Source organism: Pocillopora damicornis, chromosome 12 (genome assembly GCF_964200805.1).
Source record: "Pocillopora damicornis chromosome 12, jaPocDami1.2, whole genome shotgun sequence".
Lineage (NCBI taxonomy): Eukaryota > Metazoa > Cnidaria > Anthozoa > Scleractinia > Pocilloporidae > Pocillopora > Pocillopora damicornis.
In genome coordinates this window covers 13,970,290-13,991,503 of record NC_142681.1, presented here as the reverse complement: position 1 = coordinate 13,991,503, position 21,214 = coordinate 13,970,290, and the positions used below count along the sequence as shown (strand labels likewise).

Sequence of the window (21,214 nt, the reverse complement as noted above, 5' to 3'; positions counted from 1 at the left end):
TTTCTCCAGAAGTTCGTCAGGTATCCTCTTTCCCCTCTTTTAGTCGTATTTTTAAGCTCTGTACGATTTTTTTAAATGTGAAGTGCTTCGGACTTATTTTTAGGATGCGCAACGCTTCTCCTTTTGCGAATCCTATCTTAACGCCACTTAAAAAGTGTTTACGTGCCGGCACGACTCCTGCTAGGCGTTGAGCTAGTATAAACGAATCTCTCCGCAGTTACCCGTATATTAACAAAAACAAATATAGAAGGTATTCTTAATAACTAAACCTTACAAAAGGCTTGAAAACACAAAAATTAAACCAGATTTTAGTGGTTTGTTTAATACTTAAACTACTGTCTTAACTTTACTGAATTCGTTTTACTCAAAAGCCTTACGTAGGTCAACATTGTTTCGTGCTTATTATATCAGAATATAATTTTTGCGTGAAAAACATAAAAAATGGTGAGTACATAATCAGTACCTCCTCCTGAGAATATCATAAAAGAAAGCACCAAAAATTGGAATGAATCTCCCTAGCCTGGGATAGCTCTTTTTTTTAATGTCGATGAAATACCGGATAGAGTATTTTCTCTATTTATTTCTATTTAATTTATCCATCTAAAAGTCTTTTAACTCTGTTCCCTTCGAGTACTTGTCGTTATTTACTCTATCGGGGTCTTTTTTCCTGCAAGAAAAAATTTAAAATAAACCAATTTATTATTACCTCAATTAATATTTTAGATATAAAGCAAACACAATTACACCAAGCACGATATATAAAAATAAATGGCTATTACTTGTGTCTCATTTGTAGAGAGGCATCTGTGAGATTCTATATTTTACACCAGAGAGCGGAGATAGTAACTCTTCAAAAAGGAAAAAAAAGTGTGCGTATATATATATATATATATATATATATATATATATATATATATATATTTATATTTATATATAGATAGATATTAAACTAGCCTTGATGTTCAAGGTAACAGAGGATCCCCATCCGGTCAACGACCAGTAAGTCATAACCATCCTCACATCTAATTTAACTTTAATTTATGAAATACCTGTTCTCACCGGGTCTTGCCGCTGGTTGTCAAACTCGAGTCTCACATCATCTCCAATCAGCGTAAACGAAGCCCACTCAGAGATTTTGTTCAAGGGTTTTTTTCTCATCCACTTCATGGCCTGATGAAGGGATTCACTGGCACTTCCACCTTCAATGAGGTGTTCGTAGAACCGACTCATCAGCTGCTCTGTTGCTGAGTCTGGAATGGCCCACAGTGCAACCAACACCGAGCGAGCACCGGATCCTAAGAACGCACGGGCAATTCCTATAACTCCCTCGGCTCTTATCTCTCCACTTCCACTGTGACAGCAGCTGAGTACCACCAGTTTAGCTCTGACTTTCACTCGTGAGACATCAGCCATCGTCAACATGTAAGCTTCCTTCGGTGGGATAGCGTTTTGACTGTTGGGACAGGGATTGGGGGAAAGTGCAATTTCCCCTCTTTCCGCGTTACCATGGGCAGCAAAATGTATCAAGCTTACTAAACTTATCCGCTCAAGCACCGCCTGCTTCGTTGCTTTCTCTTCAACTAGAGGCGGAACACCCACCAGTCGTCCGACCATCTCCGCTTCCTTTCTTGCAGCTGGCAATGGTTGCAGCCAATTAACCTTGGGATTGCCTATTACCAAGGCACCAGTGTTGCTGTGATAGTCCTCTGGACTATCTTGAATGTTCTTGAGTGTTGTCAACGAAGGAATGATACGGATCTTATGAGTCTCTGACAAGTATTCGGCTCCCTCCTTTTCACTCAGGGCAGCAAAGGGAACTATGTACAACCTGCGGTCAGGAACAATAATTACTTCAGGCTCATCAAGCAAATCATAAACGGGGGCAATGAGCATTTTGTAACACAAGTATAGACTTGAAATCACTTTCTCGTCCTCGTCCTCGTCCTCGTCCTCCTCCACGAGTCGCAATCTTGCTGAGCTCTTTTGTGCAGGGGAGAGAGGTTGCAATTTAATCGTATTTAAAGACCGATCTTCACAATCTTTAGTGGGCAAAATACCAAGACTCCGGAAATTATAATCCAAAAATTGACTCAAAGACAAATCTTTGGGTAACCCAGCCTGAACTAGATTCTCTCCTGGTGATACTCTTCTATAGTGAAGGACTCCACTTGTTTTCAAGATCCACAAATGCAGAAGATTCTGAACATAAGAAATGTACAGACAAGTACAGTTATTTTTCTTTCTTAAAATGTTCTCAATGCCAAACCAAGATTGTGGATTAGCAGAGATGTGCGTTTCAACCGAGTACTTCTCTGCCATTAAGTCTGATAGGCCTCTAGCTCGACCCAACTCCTCAACATAAAGAGCATCCCGAGCATTTCCGGTGTCACAAAGCAAAGTACAAAGCAGCTTGTAGGGGAATATTCCTGTTTCCTCAAGATATGATGTTTTGAACTGATCATTGGCGCCCAAGAAATATCTCAGCTCCTCATACTTTTCAATGCACATGTGAAGACACGACAGGGAGTCTTTGATTTTATCTTGACATAAATACAAAACGGCGTAACCTCGGAGGATATCAAACTCTCCTCTTCCATCTCCAATATCTCTGGATATGAATAAAGCTTTCTCCAAGCATACCTCCGAAGCTTCAAAATCACCAACAGTTCTAAACAAAATTCCAAGGTTTCCGTAGTCAGTTGCCTCCCCTTCTCTGTCGCCAATTTCAGTTCTGATGCCAAGCGCTTTTTGAAGATACTCTTCAGCCTTGTCGTATTGGCCAAGCGACCTAAACACAGTACCTAGGTTTCCATAACATGATGCTTCCCCTCGTCTGTCGCCAATTTCAGTTCTGATGACAAGCGCTTTTTGGAGATACTCTTCAGCCTTGTCGTATTGGCCAACGGACAGAAACACAGTACCTAGGTTTCCATAACATGATGCTTCCCCTTCCCTGTCGCCAATTTCAGTTCTGATGACTAGCGCTTTTTGGAGATACTCTTCAGCCTTGTCGTATTGGCCAACATACAGAAACACAGTACCTAGGTTTCCATAACATGATGCTTCCCCTTCTCTGTCGCCAATTTCAGTTTTGATGACAAGCGCTTTTTGGAGATACTCTTCAGCCTTGTCGTATTGGCCACGCGACCTAAACACAGTACCTAGGTTTCCGTACTCAGTTGCCTCCCCTTCTCTGTGGCTAATTTCAGTTGTGATGACAAGCGCTTTTTGGAGATACTCTTCAGCCTTGTCGTATTGGCCAACATACAGAAACACAGTACCTAGGTTTCCATAACATGATGCTTCCCCTTCTCTGTGGCCAATTTCAGTTCTGATGACAAGCGCTTTTTGGAGATACTCTTCAGCCTTGTCGTATTGGCCAACATACAGAAACACAGTACCTAGGTTTCCATAACATGATGCTTCCCCTTCTCTGTGGCCAATTTCAGTTGTGATGACAAGCGCTTTTTGGAGATACTCTTCAGCCTTGTCGTATTGGCCAACGGACAGAAACACAGTACCTAGGTTTCCATAACATGATGCTTCCCCTTCTCTGTCGCCAATTTCAGTTCTGATGACAAGCGCTTTTTGGAGATACTCTTCAGCCTTGTCGTATTGGCCAAGCGACGTAAACACAGTACCTAGGTTTCCATAACATGATGCTTCTCCTTCTCTGTGGCCAATTTCAGTTTTGATGACAAGCGCTTTTTGGAGATACTCTTCAGCCTTGTCGTATTGGCCACGCGACCTAAACACAGTACCTAGGTTTCCGTAGTCACTTGCCTCCCCTTCTCTGTGGCCAATTTCAGTTCTGATGACAAGCGCTTTTTGGAGATACTCTTCAGCCTTGTCGTATTGGCCAAGCGACGTAAACACAGTACCAAGGTTTCCATAACATGATGCTTCCCCTTTTCTGTCGCCAATTTCAGTTTTGATGACAAGCGCTTTTTGGAGATACTCTTCAGCCTTGTCGTATTGGCCACGCGACCTAAACACAGTACCTAGGTTTCCGTACTCAGTTGCCTCCCCTTCTCTGTGGCCAATTTTAGTTCTGATGACAAGCGCTTTTTGGATATACTCTTCAGCCTTGTCGTATTGGCCACGCGACGTAAACACAGTACCTAAGTTTCCGTTGTCAGTTGCCTCCCCTTCTCTGTCGCCAATTTCAGTTCTGATGACAAGCGCTTTTTGGAGATACTCTTCAGCCTTGTCGTATTGGCCAACATACAGAAACACAGTACCTAGGTTTCCATAACATGATGCTTCCCCTTCTCTGTCGCCAATTTCAGTTCTGATGACAAGCGCTTTTTGGAGATACTCTTCAGCCTTGTCGTATTGGCCAACGGACAGAAACACAGTACCAAGGTTTCCATAACATGATGCTTCCCCTTCTCTGTCGCCAATTTCAGTTTTGATGACAAGCGCTTTTTGGAGATACTCTTCAGCCTTGTCGTATTGGCCAAGCGACCTAAACACAGTACCTAGGTTTCCATAACATGATGCTTCCCCTTCTCTGTCGCCAATTTCAGTAGTGACGACAAGCGCTTTTTGCAGATACTCTTCAGCCTTGTCGTATTGGCCACGCGACCTAAACACAGTACCTAGGTTTCCGTAGTCACTTGCCTCCCCTTCTCTGTGGCCAATTTCAGTTCTGATGAGAAGCGCTTTTTGGAGATACTCTTCAGCCTTGTCGTATTGGCCAAGCGACTTAAACACAGTACCTAGGTTTCCATAACATGATGCTTCCCCTTCTCTGTGGCCAATTTCAGTTGTGATGACAAGCGCTTTTTGGAGATACTATTCAGCCTTGTCGTATTGGCCACGCGACTTAAACACAGTACCTTGGTTTCCGTAGTCAGTTGCCTCCCCTTCTCTGTCGCCAATTTCAGTTCTGATGACAAGCGCTTTTTGGAGATACTCTTCAGCCTTGTCGTATTGGCCAACGGACAGAAACACAGTACCTAGGTTTCCATAACATGATGCTTCCCCTCGTCTGTCGCCAATTTCAGTTGTGATGACAAGCGCTTTTTGGAGATACTCTTCAGCCTTGTCGTATTGGCCAAGCGACGTAAACACAGTACCTAGGTTTCCATAACATGATGCTTCCCCTCCTTTGTCGCCAATTTCAGTCGTGATGACTAGCGCTTTGTGGAGATACTCTTCAGCCTTGTCGTATTGGCCAAGCGACTTAAACACAGTACCTAGGTTTCCATAACATGATGCTTCTCCTTCTCTGTCGCCAATTTTGGTTACTATGGCAAGGGCCCTTTCAAAATATTCCTTTGCTTTTAGACTTTCGCCAAGTTTATAAAGCATAATTCCATACCCTCTGTATAAGTCAAACAGTTTCCTTCCGTATATTTTCGCACTTTTGTGGTCAGAGATATGACGATAAGCGCTGAAAAGAACGGTATAGATGTCGCTGTAAAATTGTAGCCGTGCTGAATCAAATTGGTCTTTGCTGTTTTGAATAGTGCCATTTAGCAAAATCAAACATTCGTTGCATATCTCAATGGCTTTCTGAATGCGATCTGAGTTGAGCAAGAACAGGGCAACAAATAAGGCGAGGCTCATGAAAGGTGTCATGGCTTCTGCTGTTAGGTTTCCATTGCAATCCTCACCTGTTATCAGGGAAACATTATTTTTAGTAACACAATACTAAATGATCGATAATCTTGATTAATAACGAGTCACTTTAAACAGGAACACACATGTTAAGTTACAAAAACGGGCTGGGTCGATTACAACCGGAAACTATTTGTAACAAGCTGAAAGTGTTAGAATTCACAATATCCACTTAAAAACAAAAAAAAAAAACAAAAAAGTGACGAAGTCGTTTGGTCACCTTTCATTTTCCTTAAGTTGGGATTTTTGCAGAACATTACATGACTTTAAAGTCATTGGACAAAGATAAAAAAAACTGACAGACTTTATCTTAACTTTTGCAATGAGAATTTTCCACATGCATAGTTTCTATAAACAACGGGGTAAGTATTTGAAGAAACTTTGGTGGGGTATTAAAAAACTATTTGGCTTTACCAACTGAGTTAACAATGTAAATTGGCCATGATAATGAATTTCAGCGGTCGTTTACTTCCGTTTGAAAAATGTCATTAACCAAGTTCACTGTGCATTTGTCATGGAAGAAGAAAGTCCCATACATGAAATTTTAATTCCAATATTGGAAGTGACAGTCAGTGTTATCTGCGTAGGGCTCTCCAGAATTATTCGAAAAGAATTGGAAATGACAGCAGACCAAGTTTACTACTGAACTGACTCAGCTTCCGTGTTGAAGTACATCAAATTTGTTAACTCGCAGGTATTTCGGATTTCCTTCAGCGAGGGACAGTCCACAACATAAATAAAGGTCTGATTTTAGTTTTATGATCATCAATTTCTCAAATTGAACGATACTCAATAACATTAGTTCATGAGGATAAATTAAACGGTATAAAGCTACAGAGATTTGAGAAGACCGCTGGATAACGAAGTTATTTCACTGTGGTGGCGATTCAATCGCGTCATCAACCGCTTAAATGAAGGGCTAACGCTCGAAACGAGACATAACTACATATTGCAAAAACAAAGCTCGAAAAAGCAGCTACTGGGCTTTGCCATGAGAGCCTTACCTCTCTGCAGTTACTAAATGACTAAGGCTGATAAAAACCGAGTGAATAGGAAAGATTTTCAATCGCACTTACCAAGATGTTGACAATGTGGCTGATGCTTTCAAAATGAAACAACAAAAATAATGAATTTCACTCCGCACTTTTCTCAACCTTCCGAACTTCCGCTGTCACGGCGTTTTAGGTATCTAGATCACGTGTGTTTTCGGTTATTCCCCTCCCGCTCTAGGCTACTCGAAATAAAATTGCATATTTTTTGTGCGTTCGCATGTCCGTCTATCGCTTCCCATTAACGTTGAAAATGGTCAGTGGTCATATGATAAAATGCTTATTGACCGAATTTAGTGGGGCCAGTGGAGAAAATATTTGGCTCTGGGTGATGAAGCTTGAGCCTCGCTGCGCTCGGTCCATAAGTCATGACCCCGAGCCAAATAATTTTCCTTCCGGCCCTACCACTCAGTTGATAAGAACACAGTATTTCGATTTTGTACGTCCAACTTTTATCACACACGATGTAATTGAAGGGGGAAAATGAAAGGCGTTATTCTTTTTTTAATAGGAAATGTCGGGCTTTAGTGTTTACCCCTTTATCACAAGATCGATCCTAAGTTTCTTTTTTAACGCTAAGCTATCTTTGCGTGATAATGGACTCATTGTCTTCGTGAACTTTTCATTTTCTAGCGGGTGTGATTTGCATGATCGAAGCCAAAAATACTAAAAAGACTTAGAGACTGTATTTTGGTTTGGCACGTCACACTTTTCTAACTAATGATGGATTTGAGCATCCAAAAATGACACATCTTACTTTGTTTATTCGAAAACGCCAGGCTTCAGTGTTCATCCCTTTTAGTTCGTTAGGATTTGCATCACGAGATCGATAAGATTGAGTGTACAACTAAAGCTTCTGTCTTTAAACAGTAAGCTATCTGTGCGTAAAAACTGACCCATTGTACACGTGAACTTTTCATTTTCTTGAGGGTGTGATTTGCATGATCGAAGACAAAAATAGCAACTGAGATAATTGATAAAAAAAAAAAAAAAAAAAAAGAAAACGGACGGAGTGGATCTGTAATTTGCTTGAACATAACCACATCACTGGTCTTACCTTTGAAGGTGTTAATCCAATGACTGAAATATGGCAACAAGTAAATGAGGAGGTAGCTTGACTTTCAGTAATAATCAATAGTTATATTTAATAGTCCTTAATATTTCTTTTGAGAAGGAAAGAGAGGTGGGGGAAATGGACTGGACCACAGTTACGTTGTAGGATCCGCGCATCCGGAAGGGACTTTCCTGAAAACTCCCAATGGCAATTGTGCTTTTCAACCTTTTTGTTTCCTCTTTTCCTCAGACAATCGCAAGAAACTTGCAACTAGAGGGCATTAACACCCAGCGATCATTTGAATGATAAAAATTATATATGGCTTAGGTTCTTCCATGTCTTTAAAAAATAACAAACAATTGCCAGCTTGACAAGCTTGCTTCCCGTTTAATTTAGTATTGACGTCAACATTACCTGATTTCTCGAAATGCGGAGAAATTTCGTTTTCGGGGTGATGGCTTTTACGGCTAACGGTTAAAAGTTTGGCCATTTTACGAGTAACGGTTAACATCATTCCATGAGTTGTTACCAGAAATGTTTAACAACTCGTTCCATAAATTTTTACCAGAAAAGTGTTTAACTGCTAATTTTTTTGGCCGTTTTACGGCTCACGGTTAATCTTATTAAGCTTAAGACCGTCTATCAAACACTGTTACTGCCAATTTTTGATTAGGAAAAATGAAAACTGTGATTAAAATTAATTAAAAAAACTACTGAGCATAGGAACTGATCAATTATCAAATACGATCGAGAAAAAGATCAAAATCCTGAAGTGATTCATTATGTACGAGACGTGAACTAGTGATTCTCATTTCACGAAGTGTTAGTACAAATTATAAATATATCTCTAACCTTGCAGAAGATAGTGAGAGTTAAACTCCCCAGTTTTCATGCGACTTTCGAAAATTCAAAACGGAATTCGAATACCAACGGCGAATTAATGAGAGGGGGATCTGGGGGCGAATCAACATTTACTCCGAAGATTTAAGTGTTCCATCTCAAACGAATGAATTTCGGTTTCGTACGTCACACGTTATAACCGCTGATGGATTGAACATATGTATAAAATAACTTATTCCATTCTTTTTTCACAGGAAACGTCAGGCTTGTGTCCATCCATTTCGAAAATTAAAATTTCATTACAAGATCGATACCAATAGAACCAAAGCTTCTTTCTTTAAACGGTAAGCTTGCTGTGAGCGATAATCAACTTTTCATGAACTGATATGGAAAACCGATCAGCAGTTTACTTCGCAGTGAATCTATTTCGGTTTTGCACGTCACACTTTTACTTGTTCAAATCGACCATATTTGGTTCCCCATACAATTCTATAGGACGCGTTCATTTCTTGTGAGTGACTACCGAGTCACACAGCGCGTGACGCTTTCATGAATTAATCGTTTGCTTTTTCTCTAGATGTGAGCTTGGGCCGCCTCTGCTGACATCAGTAAAGGACATTCTGCATTATAAATATGTCTTGATATAGGATTGATTTTAGTTTTTGATCACGTGATTGTGGAAACCATCAGTTTCTCGAACTAAACGATACTGAACAATCTTAGTTATAATGAGGTTGAAATACATTGTATAAAACCTTAACGGTTTTAAGAAAGCCATTTAACGGTGAGATATGAAGCATCCGATCAACGGAAAAGTACGCCTATACTATGTATGCAGTAACATTGAATTTAAGAAAGTCTTAGTTTCTATCAAGAGATTAAAACATTTCTCTTCGTGAGCGCGCAGCGTCATGACTTATCTTCTTACTCGAGACTCTGGCGCTTAAACAGAGAAAAAAACGGATTACGGCGTTTAGAAAAATATGTACTGTAGAATTCGCCGCTAGACAAAAAAAACAAACAAACAAACAAAAAAAAGATTTGTGCTCGTATGCCCGTCTATCGCGTCCTATTTAGGTCGAAATTTTCAACAGTTAGTGGTCATATGATAAAATGTTTATTGACTGAGTTTTGTTGGGCTGGACGGGAAAATATTAGGCTCTCGGTCACGAAGCAAGGAGCTCGCTGCGCTCCTACCTCTCAATCAGTAAGTACACAGTATTTGGGTTTGTATGTCACACTTTTATCCCTAATGATGTAATTGAACATGAAAAATGAGAAGTGTTATTCTATTTTTCATGGGGAACGACAAGCTTAAGTGTTGATTCTTTTAAAGCTTTCATTTACATCACAAGATTGATCACAGTACAACCTAAGTTTCTTTCTTTAAACGGTAACCTATCTTTGCGTGACAATCGACTTATTGTCTTCGTGAACTTTTAATTTTCTAGCGGGTGTGATTTGCATGATCGAAGCCAGAATTGCTAAAAAAACCGAGTGACTGTATTTCGGTTGAGCTCGTCACAATTTTCTGACTAATGACGGATTTTAGGACCAAAAATGAAACATCTTCCTCTGTTTATAACATGTTCTACTCTCGTAACTTAGCACCGAGTCACACAACGCGTGACGCTTTCATGAATTAATCGTTTGCGTTTCCTCGAGATGTGAGTTTGGGCCGCCACCGCTGACATCGGTGAAAGACATTCTGCATTATAACTATGCCTTAATATAGGATTGAATTTAGTTTTTGATCACGTGATTGTGGAAACTATAAGTTTCTCAAACTAAACAATGCTGAACAATCTTAGTTATAATAAGGTTGAAATATATTGTATGAAACCATTACGGTTTGAGGAAAGCAATTTTATGGTGAGGATATGAAGCATCCGTTCAACGCAAAAGTACGCTTATACTCTGTGTGCAATAACAGTGAATTTAAGAAAGTTTTAGTTTCTCTGAGAAAATTAAAACTTAAAATCTCTCTTCGTGAGTGCGCAGCGTCATGACTTATCTTCTTATGTGAGACTGGCGCTTAAACAGACAGAAAAAAGAAAGGGATTACGGCGTTTAGGAACATATGTACCGTAGAACCCGCCGCTAGTATCTAAAAACTTAAGCGAATAGTATCTCGACCATGAAACATTTGTGTACAAGCAGAAAACGGAGATTCAATTGGAGTCTACCGCAATCTTGGAATCGGTCGTTAAACCCTCCTAAAAAGTGTCAAGTTAATAGCTGGTGGAGATCGTAGCCACTGGAAAACCACGTAATGAAGCACTACGGATTTCCTATATCAACGTGGGACAGTTCAGTTTTATGATCATCAATTTCTCAAATTGTACAATGCTCAATAACGTCATTTTAGTTAATGAGGATAAATTATACGGTATAAAGCCACAGAGATTTGAAAAAGTTGTCGTAAAACCAATTTATTTCGCCATGGTGACTATTCAATCGCGCCATCAACCGCTTTAACGAAGGGCTAACACTCTAAACGTGACGTATCGCAAACATAAAGATCAAAAAAGTAGGTACTGGGCTTTGCCATAAGTGCCTTACCTGTCTACAGTTACTAAATAACTAAAGCTGATAAAAACCGAGTGACTAGGAAAGATTTTCAATCGCACTTACCAAGATGTTGACAGTGTGGCTGATGCTTTCAAAATGAAACAACAAAACTAACGAATTACTTTTCCCAACCTTCCTAACTTCCGCTGTCACAGTGTTTTAGGTATCCAGATCACGCGTGTTAAGGTTATTCCCTTTCCCCCCCCCCTCTGGGCTTATCGAAATAAAGGGAAAAGTTTTAAATTGCATACTTCTTGTGTGCCCGTATGCCCGTCTATCGCGTTCCATTTAGGTGGAAATTTTTAACAGTTAGTGGTCATATGATAAAATGCTTATTGACAGAATTTGGTGAGGCCAGTGAAGAAAATATTAAGCTCAGGGTCATGAAGAAATGACCTCGCTGCGCCCCTACCACTCCATCAATAAGTACACAGTATTTTGGTTTCGTGCGTCACACTTTTATCGCTCATGATGTAATTGAACATGAAAAATGAAAAATGTTATTCTTTTTCAACAGGAAATGTCAGGTTTCAGTGTTTACCCCTTTGAAAGGTTTGATTTTCATCACAAGATCGACCACAGTACAACCTAAGTCTATTTTTTTTAACGCTAAGCTATCTTTGCGTGATAATGGACTCATTGTCTTCGTGAACTTTTCATTTTCTAGCAGGTGTGATTTGCATGATCAAAGCCAAAACTACTAAAAAAGCCAAGTGACTGTAATTCGGTTTTGCACGTCACACTTTTGTAACTAGTGATGGTTCTAAAATAATTGAGATAGTTCGCACGCTCTCATAGGTCAACTGGTTAGTTTAGATGAGAGCATGTAAACGCAGCTTGTTGGGACGTCACACTTTTAATATTTACCGGCGCAATTTGAAAACATTTCAAACTCACAGCTTTCTCAATACTCGCAAAGTAATTTCAAGTATAAGTGATAAATATCGGAATTGGAGAAAAATGTGCTAAGTTTTGATTTGGGGTTTGGCTTCCGTCCCCCCTCCTCAGTGAGGAACAAGAAGGAAGAAAAAGAGGAACTAGCGCTTTGCCTGCCTTGATGATCATGAACTGTGCGGCCTTGTCGAGAGAGTTCAAGTGAAGACGACAAATATGCAACAAAATGCACAGTAAACATCGAAATGTAAGGAAACAAGGAAACATTTTGGAAAAAAAAAATTCTGAAAAATCGTTCTACGCGCCCTACTTTCAAAGAAACCATAAAAACTATATATCACTGAAAAACTTATAAAGTATGGAACAAAAGTTTTAAAAAGTTCTTTTTTTCCCCAGCAAATTTAGTTTCAGTGTTTTCTCTAAATAAAGTGTAAATGAAATGAAAGTTTGGAAATTTGACCGGATCTTTTTGACAGTAATCTCAAATCAAAACTCACAATTTCAAGGCAGTGACAAAACAGTTTTTTGTTACTGCCTTTGCTACATTACAAAAATGAAGAAGCCGTTTGTTCGTTACGGCTGAACGAAGACAAAAATCATGCTGCTTAGGTCTCTAAGGCAGGGTAATTAATTTATTTTTAAAAAATGACATTTAGTTGCCCTTTTGGTGTGCCCTGAGCAGACGCGGGTCCCTCGTAAAAATACCGAGTAATCAAGTCGATTTTGAAGAACTTTCTGGCCTAGAAATAAACACAACTAAAACCGAAGCAATGTGGTTAGGCGAATGGAAAGACAGAACAGATGAACCCTTTGGTTTTAAATGGCCAAAAGAACCTGTCAATGCCCTTGGTGTCTTTTTTTCTCATAACCAAGAAAGTGCTAATAGACTGAATTTCGGTGAAAAAATACGTAATCTCGAGAAAACGCTAACCACTTGGCAACGGAGAAATCTAACTCTTTATGGAAAGATAAACATAGTCAAAACACTTGGGATATCTAAGTTAATTTACTCAGCCTCCGTGCTCCCTGTTCCAGATCACTATATCCAAGAAATAAATAAGCTAACTTTCAACTTTATTTGGGCAGGAAAACCCCCTAAAATAAAAAGAAACACCATAATTGGAGAAAAGAAAGATGGCGGTTTGAAAATGTGCGATTTTAATATCATGGAAAAAGCACTCAAAATAGCTTGGGTCAACAGAATTCAAGATGAATCAAGGTGATACTTTTATCATGGCGTTCGGACGCGGCTTCAAGCTCTCCGCAAATTTATGTGTGTTTCTCTGTATTTACATCACTTTGGAGTTCTTCAGGTTCTCAGATGTATATGAGAACACTTTGCTTAACGATAGAGAGACGTATTTTGTTTCCCAGATGAATTGCAGGGCTGAAGTTGCTGGTGCTTCATTTCATCGAAACGAACCGACCCGGAGGCAAGAGTCTAATGGACGACTGAAGAGTGTTATGCTTTGTAAGCTTTTTCATCGTGCCTGTTTTGCTTTGACTCTTATTGCTCTTGCTGGTGACATTGAGATTAATCCCGGCTACCAGACATTTGCTGATATCAAGTCCACTAGAGGTCTCAAGATTGCTCACTTGAATATACGAAGTCTCGCAAACAAAACCGACTCTCTGCGTCTTGAGGGAATTAACAACAAAACTTTTGACGTGCTAACTCTGTCCGAGACTTGGCTGGATTCCTCAACAAGTGATGCTGAAATAAAACTCCCTGGATATGTGTGCATAAGGTTAGATCGCACTGGCAATAAAGAGGGATATGGCGGAGTTGCTATATATGTAAGAGAAGATTTGGCGTTTCGTTTGCGGAATGATATCAATACTGGTGGACAGGAATGTTTATGGATTGAGTTAATTCGAGATAAATGTAAGCCAACGTTATTATGTTGCGCTTATAGAGCACCAGATGCCGATCTCCGCACTTTTATTTCGTCTCTGCGAGATAGTATGCCTGCTGTTGATCTTGAAAAATCGGATGTGGTCATTTTAGGAGATCTAAACGCAAACATGATGCCTAATTCAAAATTGCCCAAGAAAGACAAACAACTACTTCTCAACTTCTCGCGCGCTTTTGACTTCACACAGCTGATAAAAGAGCCTACTCGAATATCTGACACCTCACGGACCTTGATTGACCTGATTTTTGTCAATAATGAACATCGCATTGTTAAATCTGGTGTTGTTCCGTTTCCATTGAGCGACCATTACCTGGTGTTTTGCATTCTAAAGACTGGTGTGCACACAAAAGCACATCCAAGAATGTTTGAGTATCGCTCTTACAAGAATTTCGATGCGAATTCATTTAACGAAGATCTTAGGAATGTTCCTTGGCACGTCGTTGACAATGAAAACAATATCGATGACGCTTTATTAACTTGGAACAAACTGTTTTCAGAAGTTGCAGACGATCATGCACCTATCAAACGACGACGTGTGAAGGGAACACCTCTTCCTTGGATGAATAGCAAAATTAGCGAATCAATGAGAGATCGAGACTGGTATCATCGTAAAGCACGTAAATCGAACTCAGAAAAGCACTGGAACACTTACAGGAAACTGAGGAACAAAGTAAACCGCTTAGTAAAATCTGCTAAGTCGAAATATTACTGTGACATGATCGAGGAAGCCACAGGAGATCACGGCAAAATGTGGAAAGCTGTAAACGAAGCATGCAATCGTAATTCATCCTCAGAAAAGGTTCAGTGCATCATTTCCGATGGCATTCAGCACACCACTTCCAAATCCATTGCTGTTGCTTTGAATAACTTCTTTGCATCCATAGGCAAGCGCCTAGCTGACAAAATAACGACTACCTGGTCGAATTGTAACTTGGTTTTAGAACAACCGTTGTCTCAGTTCCAGTTAACTGAACTAGAGGAATCGTTTGTGCTTCAGCAGCTTACCTCTTTGAAGACAAATAAAGCAATTGGTTTGGACAAAATTAGTGCTAGACTACTCAAGAGCTCTGCTAATACAATCACTCCCTCCATCACTAAGCTGTTGAATCGATCGATTCTTACTGGTAAATTTCCTAAATTGTGGAAATGCTCAAAAATTACAGCCTTGTTTAAATCAGGCGACCGGTCAAATGCATCGAACTATCGACCTATCTCTATTTTACCGACACTCAGTAAAATTCTCGAGAAAGCCGTGCATTCCCAGTTGTACCAGTACTTGGTTATTAACAACCTTCTAACAAGGAAACAGTTTGGATTCAGGAAGGGGCTCTCTACTGAATCTGCTTTGACATCATTTGCTGATGAAGTCTTATTGAACATGGAACAAGGTAAACTGTGTGGGGCCGTGTTTTTGGATTTAACCAAGGCTTTCGACACCGTGGACCATCGGATTTTGTTACGCAAGCTTTCCAAATTTGGTTTATGTGAGAACTCGCTTCAGTGGTTCCGCTCTTACATTACTGACAGGAAACAGCGTACATGTTGTGGGAATGAGTTGTCTGATGAATTGCCAGTTACCCATGGGGTCCCTCAGGGAAGTATTCTGGGTCCTCTGCTATTTGTCATCTACATTAACGATTTGCCAAGCGTTCTAGATGCCTGTCAAGCATCACTTTATGCAGATGACACGGTGATCTACTGCTATGGGTCTTCCTCTCAGGAGCTGACTGAAAAGCTCAACCAAGACCTCCTGGCTGTGGCGAAATGGCTGAATGAACATAAGTTAACACTGAATCTGGAAAAAACCAAATGCATGCTTATAGGCAGTAACAAGAAGTTACAGAGGAAAATAGCTCTAACTGTTTCAATCTTTGATCATTGTATAAACAATGTTACTTGTTTTAAATATCTTGGAATCTTAATATCGTCTGATTTTTCGTGGACAAATCATGTCGAATACATGGCAGGGAAAGTTAATCAAAGGCTTGGCCTACTTAGACGCATTAAGCATTTGTTACCGTTTAAGGCGCGCATCCTTTTTTAAAAGCCTTTTTATGCCCTTATTCGAGTATGCTGATTTAGTTTGGGGAGACAAACATAATGTAACTTTAATGTCTAGTTTGCAAGTGCTTCAAAATAAGGCGGCTAAAATAATATTAGATCGACCACTGTATTCCTCTGCGTCTGATGCGTTAACTACACTGAAGTGGTTAACATTAGAAAAAAGGCGCTTCCAGCGCCGATGCGTACATGTATATAAATGTCTTAATGGTCTCACGCATCACGAATTAACATTAGTCACTCAGCAAGAACAGCATAGTTACAACACAAGAAATAAAGCAAACCTCAAAATTCCATCCGTTAAAAGAAACTGGGGTAAACAAAGAACTGGCTATCATGCTGTAAGTGATTTTAACTCGCTGGACAAAACTATACGAGCCTCTGATAATGTAAATATTTTGAAGCGTCAGATTTTTAATTCATTGATTTAAGTTTTGTATTACACATAAGATACATTAGTTTTTAGTAGCATCTTTTAGCATTTTTATTCATTGTAAATTTTTAATTTTTAATTTTCGAGGTCCTTTTTGTAAACCACTTTTTAGTGAAAAAGTTTCCTCATTAAAGATTGTCATTATTATTATTAAGATGACTCACAAGCCTCCTGGAAAATTATTCCTAACCAGCTCTTACACAAACATGGTGGTCTTACTTTTCTAACAAAATGCAACTTTACACCAAGCACACTAGACCTCGATGATAAGCTTCATGCATTTTACAAAAAAGTGTTAGATTATTGGTGCGAGTTTAAAATCTTAACGGGCATCGATTCCAAAACAAATCCTAAAAACGAAATAGTGTGGAATAACAGAAAAATTCTTATAGGAAAAAAACCTGTCTTTTACCAAACTTGGTATGACGCCGGTATTACTAAGATAAGCGACTACTTGTTAAACCAAAATCAGAAATTTTTGAAGTGGCATGAATTTGTCACAAAATTTAATTTAAATGTGCCTTTCACCACATACTATGGCTTGGTCAACGCAATCCCAAAAGACTGGAAAGCTATTCTTACAAACCCTATTCCAAACGTCACACACGCGAACACCACTGTAAAGAGCCTAAGAACCAGTTCTATTTACTCTTCTCTTTTAAACACTGTCTTTGTTCCTCCCACTGCCGAAACCAAAATTCTACGCCACGGATTTACAAAAACTACCATCAAGAACATTTATCTTATGCCATTTAAAGTTACAAACGAAGTTAAAATAATAATGTTTCAGTATAAAGTGATTCATAACGTGCTTCCAACTCGCGCCACTCTTTACCGAGACGGCATTTCAGAGAGCCCCTTATGCAACCTATGCAATACAGAAAAACAAACGTTGCATCACCTAATAATAAACTGCACACTAATACTCGACTTCTGGATTCTGTTTCAAGACTGGTGGCACCAAAAAACAAATGAAACAATAACGTTATCCACAAGTCATATACTCTATGGCTGGCATTATAGGACAAAGCATTGGCAAGTCCTAAATTATTGCCTATTGTTAGCCAAATATCACATTTTCTGCACAAGCCTTTCCGGAGATATCTTAGATTTTCAAATCTTCCTACCGTTCATGACGGGAAAACTTGAAATCCTAAAAGAGATCGCGACCGCAAAAAAAGAACTTCCGAAATTTTATCGCACGTGGGCTTTTTTACTTTAATTTTTCATGCTGCTGTTGTTTTAGGTTAGACTTATACTTAATTTCATAAACATTTGTTTAAGCTATATCAAAAGTAAATATCCAAAGAAATGTAGCATTTTTGAGACCTGTATGTTTCCTTGTGATTGTCTTTTAATTGAAAAGAACTTTGTAAACACGCCAACCGTAAATTAAATTAATGTTGATAGTATTGTAATACATGTATCGTAATGTAGTGTATGCATAATTTGTGTAAGTATACGTATCAGTTGTGTAAGTAGCAAGTACAATGTAAGTGTAATTAATACTGTAAATAGTGTAAGTGATGGTCTTGTAAATAAAATTGTTTAAAAAAAAAAAAAAAGTCGATTTTGAAATTAACGCAGGGGTCACATAATTGAAAGAAGTCGGTGACGCTGATTGCAAAATGAGAAACTTTATAGAGCGAGACTACATTTTTCAAAATAAACAAACAGTGACGTGGTTTGATTAAATTTCCTGAACTTAAGACTCATCAGATATATTGACAACTGACATGTTTAAACGTTAAGTCAAGTACATGCGTATTCAAAGTGGGGAAACTTTGCATCGATATTGGTTGAAAGCGAAGGTAGTTGATTAATTTATCTTACTTGACCAATACTGTTCCAATGCTGGACTCACGCTTAAAGACCAGCGGTTATGTGTTATAAGTAGGTCCAAAATTAACAACCAATTGCCTAAATTTAGATAGATTTTGCCTTTTGGATATTTCTCAGATATCATTGGCTAATTTTCAGCTGGCTAAGATGTCACTTTTTTACCTATGTATTTTCTACCTTTCTTTCACTTCATTCGCTTGCTGTTTATCACTTCCCTTTATCGGAATAGTAGTTGAGATCTCCGTGCTCATCTGATTAAGTTAACAAATTCTTCCAGCTTTTGCATGATTCAATTTTGATCTCTTCAGATTCACCGTAAAAGGAAATATCTCATTCAGAAAACAACTGGTTTCCTTGGTTTCCCATCCTGTTATCACTGAAAACTTTCCACTTGAATATTCTCTTCGCATATCTTTTTTTCCCTCTAATTGCTGCTTCCTGTTCTCTGTTATCGCACTTAGCTTGTTTTGAAGCCAAAAAAAAAGTAAAAATACAAAATATACCACCGACAGATATTGGCTACATAAGTAATTAGAAAAAAGGCTATAAAACGCACAATTACAAAAATGCACGGTCATTCAAGGCTACTGTTCCTCAGTGAAGGCGAGGCCGATCTTTGACGAAGAAAATGGCCGTTGTACAGTTGTGTATTTTAGCGCTGTTTGTGGCTTCCACAAAAAGTAGCAGTATGTATAACATGTATTCCAACATGATCATGCTCGATGACAAAGGAAATTACAATGTTTCCCACAACTACTATGAGTTCGCAGACAGACTGGAGTTTATGGTGCAAGTAAGAACCATAGGTTGGGTTGGTTTCGGTGTTGCTGGAGTAGCACCAAATAATACCAGTAACTATGATGTGGCAATAAGGGGTGTGAAAGATGACGGAACAAGCTATCTACAGGTAGGTCGGAATAACAAAATGTAAACTATCTAAAATCAAAAGAAAAAAACGCGGGCTCGACACATGTTACGATTTTTGTCTGATTTCTTTCATTCAAGTTAAGACGCTAAATTCTGATGGCGAAAATATGTAAAATAAAAGTGAAGAATTTAACTTACAAAGTATAGTGGAGATATGGACGCAAGTCTCTAAATTTAGAGAGAAATGGCATGTTTATTGTTTATGTAAAACATTTGGTATTAGTATACTCAAATATTAATATTGTTGCTTCACAAATTTCGTCTTTTATCTATTCTATTAATTTAAAAAGTCTATTAAAAAACTTTAAGCTCTGTTCCCTTCGAGCAGTTCTCATCATTCACCCTGTCGGGGTCTCCTTTTCTGTCAAAAGGTGGAAAACAACGGTTATTATTAACTCAACTAATATTTTAGACACAGAGCAAATACAATTATACCAAGCACAATATGTAAAAATATAAATGGCTAACACCTGTGTCTGATTGGCAGAGAGGCAGCTTATTTATAAAATGTACTATAGTACCATTATCACTAAGCAGATTTACATAACGCTCATCTTTCGTCAGAAAAGAGACATTTGGAAGCTCTGACATGTTTTACATTTCGATTTTCCCAATCCCCTTGAAAGATTTATGGGTTGTTCTTGTGTTATAGATCCTTTAAGTAATAGGTAAACATAGCAACATAACATTGTTTTTTTTTATTTCCTAAATTTCAATAAAAAATATGGCTGCTGCCATTAATTTTAGTCATTCGTCGTAGTTTAAACATTTTTGTACTGCCTGTTTGTTTTGTTGTTGTTTTTTTTTACATTATTTCCAGTTAAGTTTACATGACTAAGACTATGTTGACTTTTACAATTTCCTTGAACAATAACTTCTTTAAGAATCGACGGTATAAGCTATAAATTCAAAGAAATATCATAAATCATATATCAGTAGAAATTCGCAAATGCTGCAATCTAATTGGCTACGCAACTACGTAGCCTCATACTGTCCAGGTGTCTAAAAAAACCATGAGCCTGTTTCGTTGTTAAGTTTTGAACGAGTTCAACTTAGAAACAGTTAAATCATTCGCTTTTGATTTCTCTGTGTGAGAATTGATTCAGGCTTGGCTCACGTCAACGACCACGCGAAAGAAATCTTGAACTCATAGGGCAATTTTCAATCCAAGATTACGTTTGTTTGTTCCACTCTGTCATTGATCCAGAAAACTTGGGCCACTCTCTTTCAACCAATCAGATGCAAAACTAAAACCAACCACGACTTAGTCGCCCGTGTTTTCCCGCGCTTTAGACAGTTTGGTTGTGTTCACTTTGATTTCTTTTTGGCTCTTCAGAGTATTTTTTTCTTTTGATGGGCTGTTGGGATTACTTTGGTTTCAGTTTTACGACACTTAGTCAAAAAGCGCTCCACCCGAAATTTCAAGGGTTGAATATGAACAAAACTGGGAAATGTCACCCCAACTCAACAAGAGAGAGAAATTCACAAACGGAGCAAAAATCGTCAGGCAAGTCGTCGTTCCATGTAATAGCGCTACTCTTAATTTCTTAATCCACCCAAAGGAAGTAGTGCAACTGATTCTACGTGATATCAGTACGACATGCGCGCAAAAACACGTAAGCGTATCTGTTAACCACAGAGTTGTTTGGCTTTAACATCCTGCGTGCTAACTTTTAACACTGATAACTAATACATTTTTGGTATGTGTGATTTGTTCAGACAGTCGGTCCACGCTGTGTAATAACACATTACACAGCCATCCCTTCCAACAAGGTTAATGCAGCTGTTTATTTTGTTGTTGTTGTCTTTTTTTTGTTTTGTCTTTCGTTTCAGGGCCATAGAGGTGTTGCAAATACGGCCACCGGGAATTCCCCCTCGCAAGAGAATTCACATCCACTTTCAAGTCAGGAAGTCCTCATAAGTGACTAAAGACAGAATTTCTCCTTACAATATCAAAACAATATAAAGCAGACAAGTTATGAGAATAAAAAAAAATCAACTA

At 38.7% G+C, this 21,214-nt stretch overlaps 1 protein-coding gene across 5 annotated transcripts in view; it reads right to left on the bottom strand.

Moving 5' to 3' along the window:
• Positions 1-304: 304 nt before the first annotated feature.
• LOC149036626 (tetratricopeptide repeat protein 28-like) overlaps positions 305-21,214 on the bottom strand; it is a 50,726-nt gene continuing 29,816 nt past the window's right edge. For 2 of the 5 annotated variants that reach the window (XM_089189281.1, XM_089189282.1), the window contains exon 2: positions 305-667. In XM_089189281.1, coding sequence (XP_089045407.1) covers positions 645-667 — 23 coding nt within the window. In that variant the 3' untranslated portion in view covers positions 305-644. Of the gene's footprint in view, positions 668-1,049; positions 4,594-21,214 lie in introns of those variants that run through there. The other 3 variants (XM_089189279.1, XM_089189280.1, XM_089189283.1) reach the window with 3 other exon arrangements.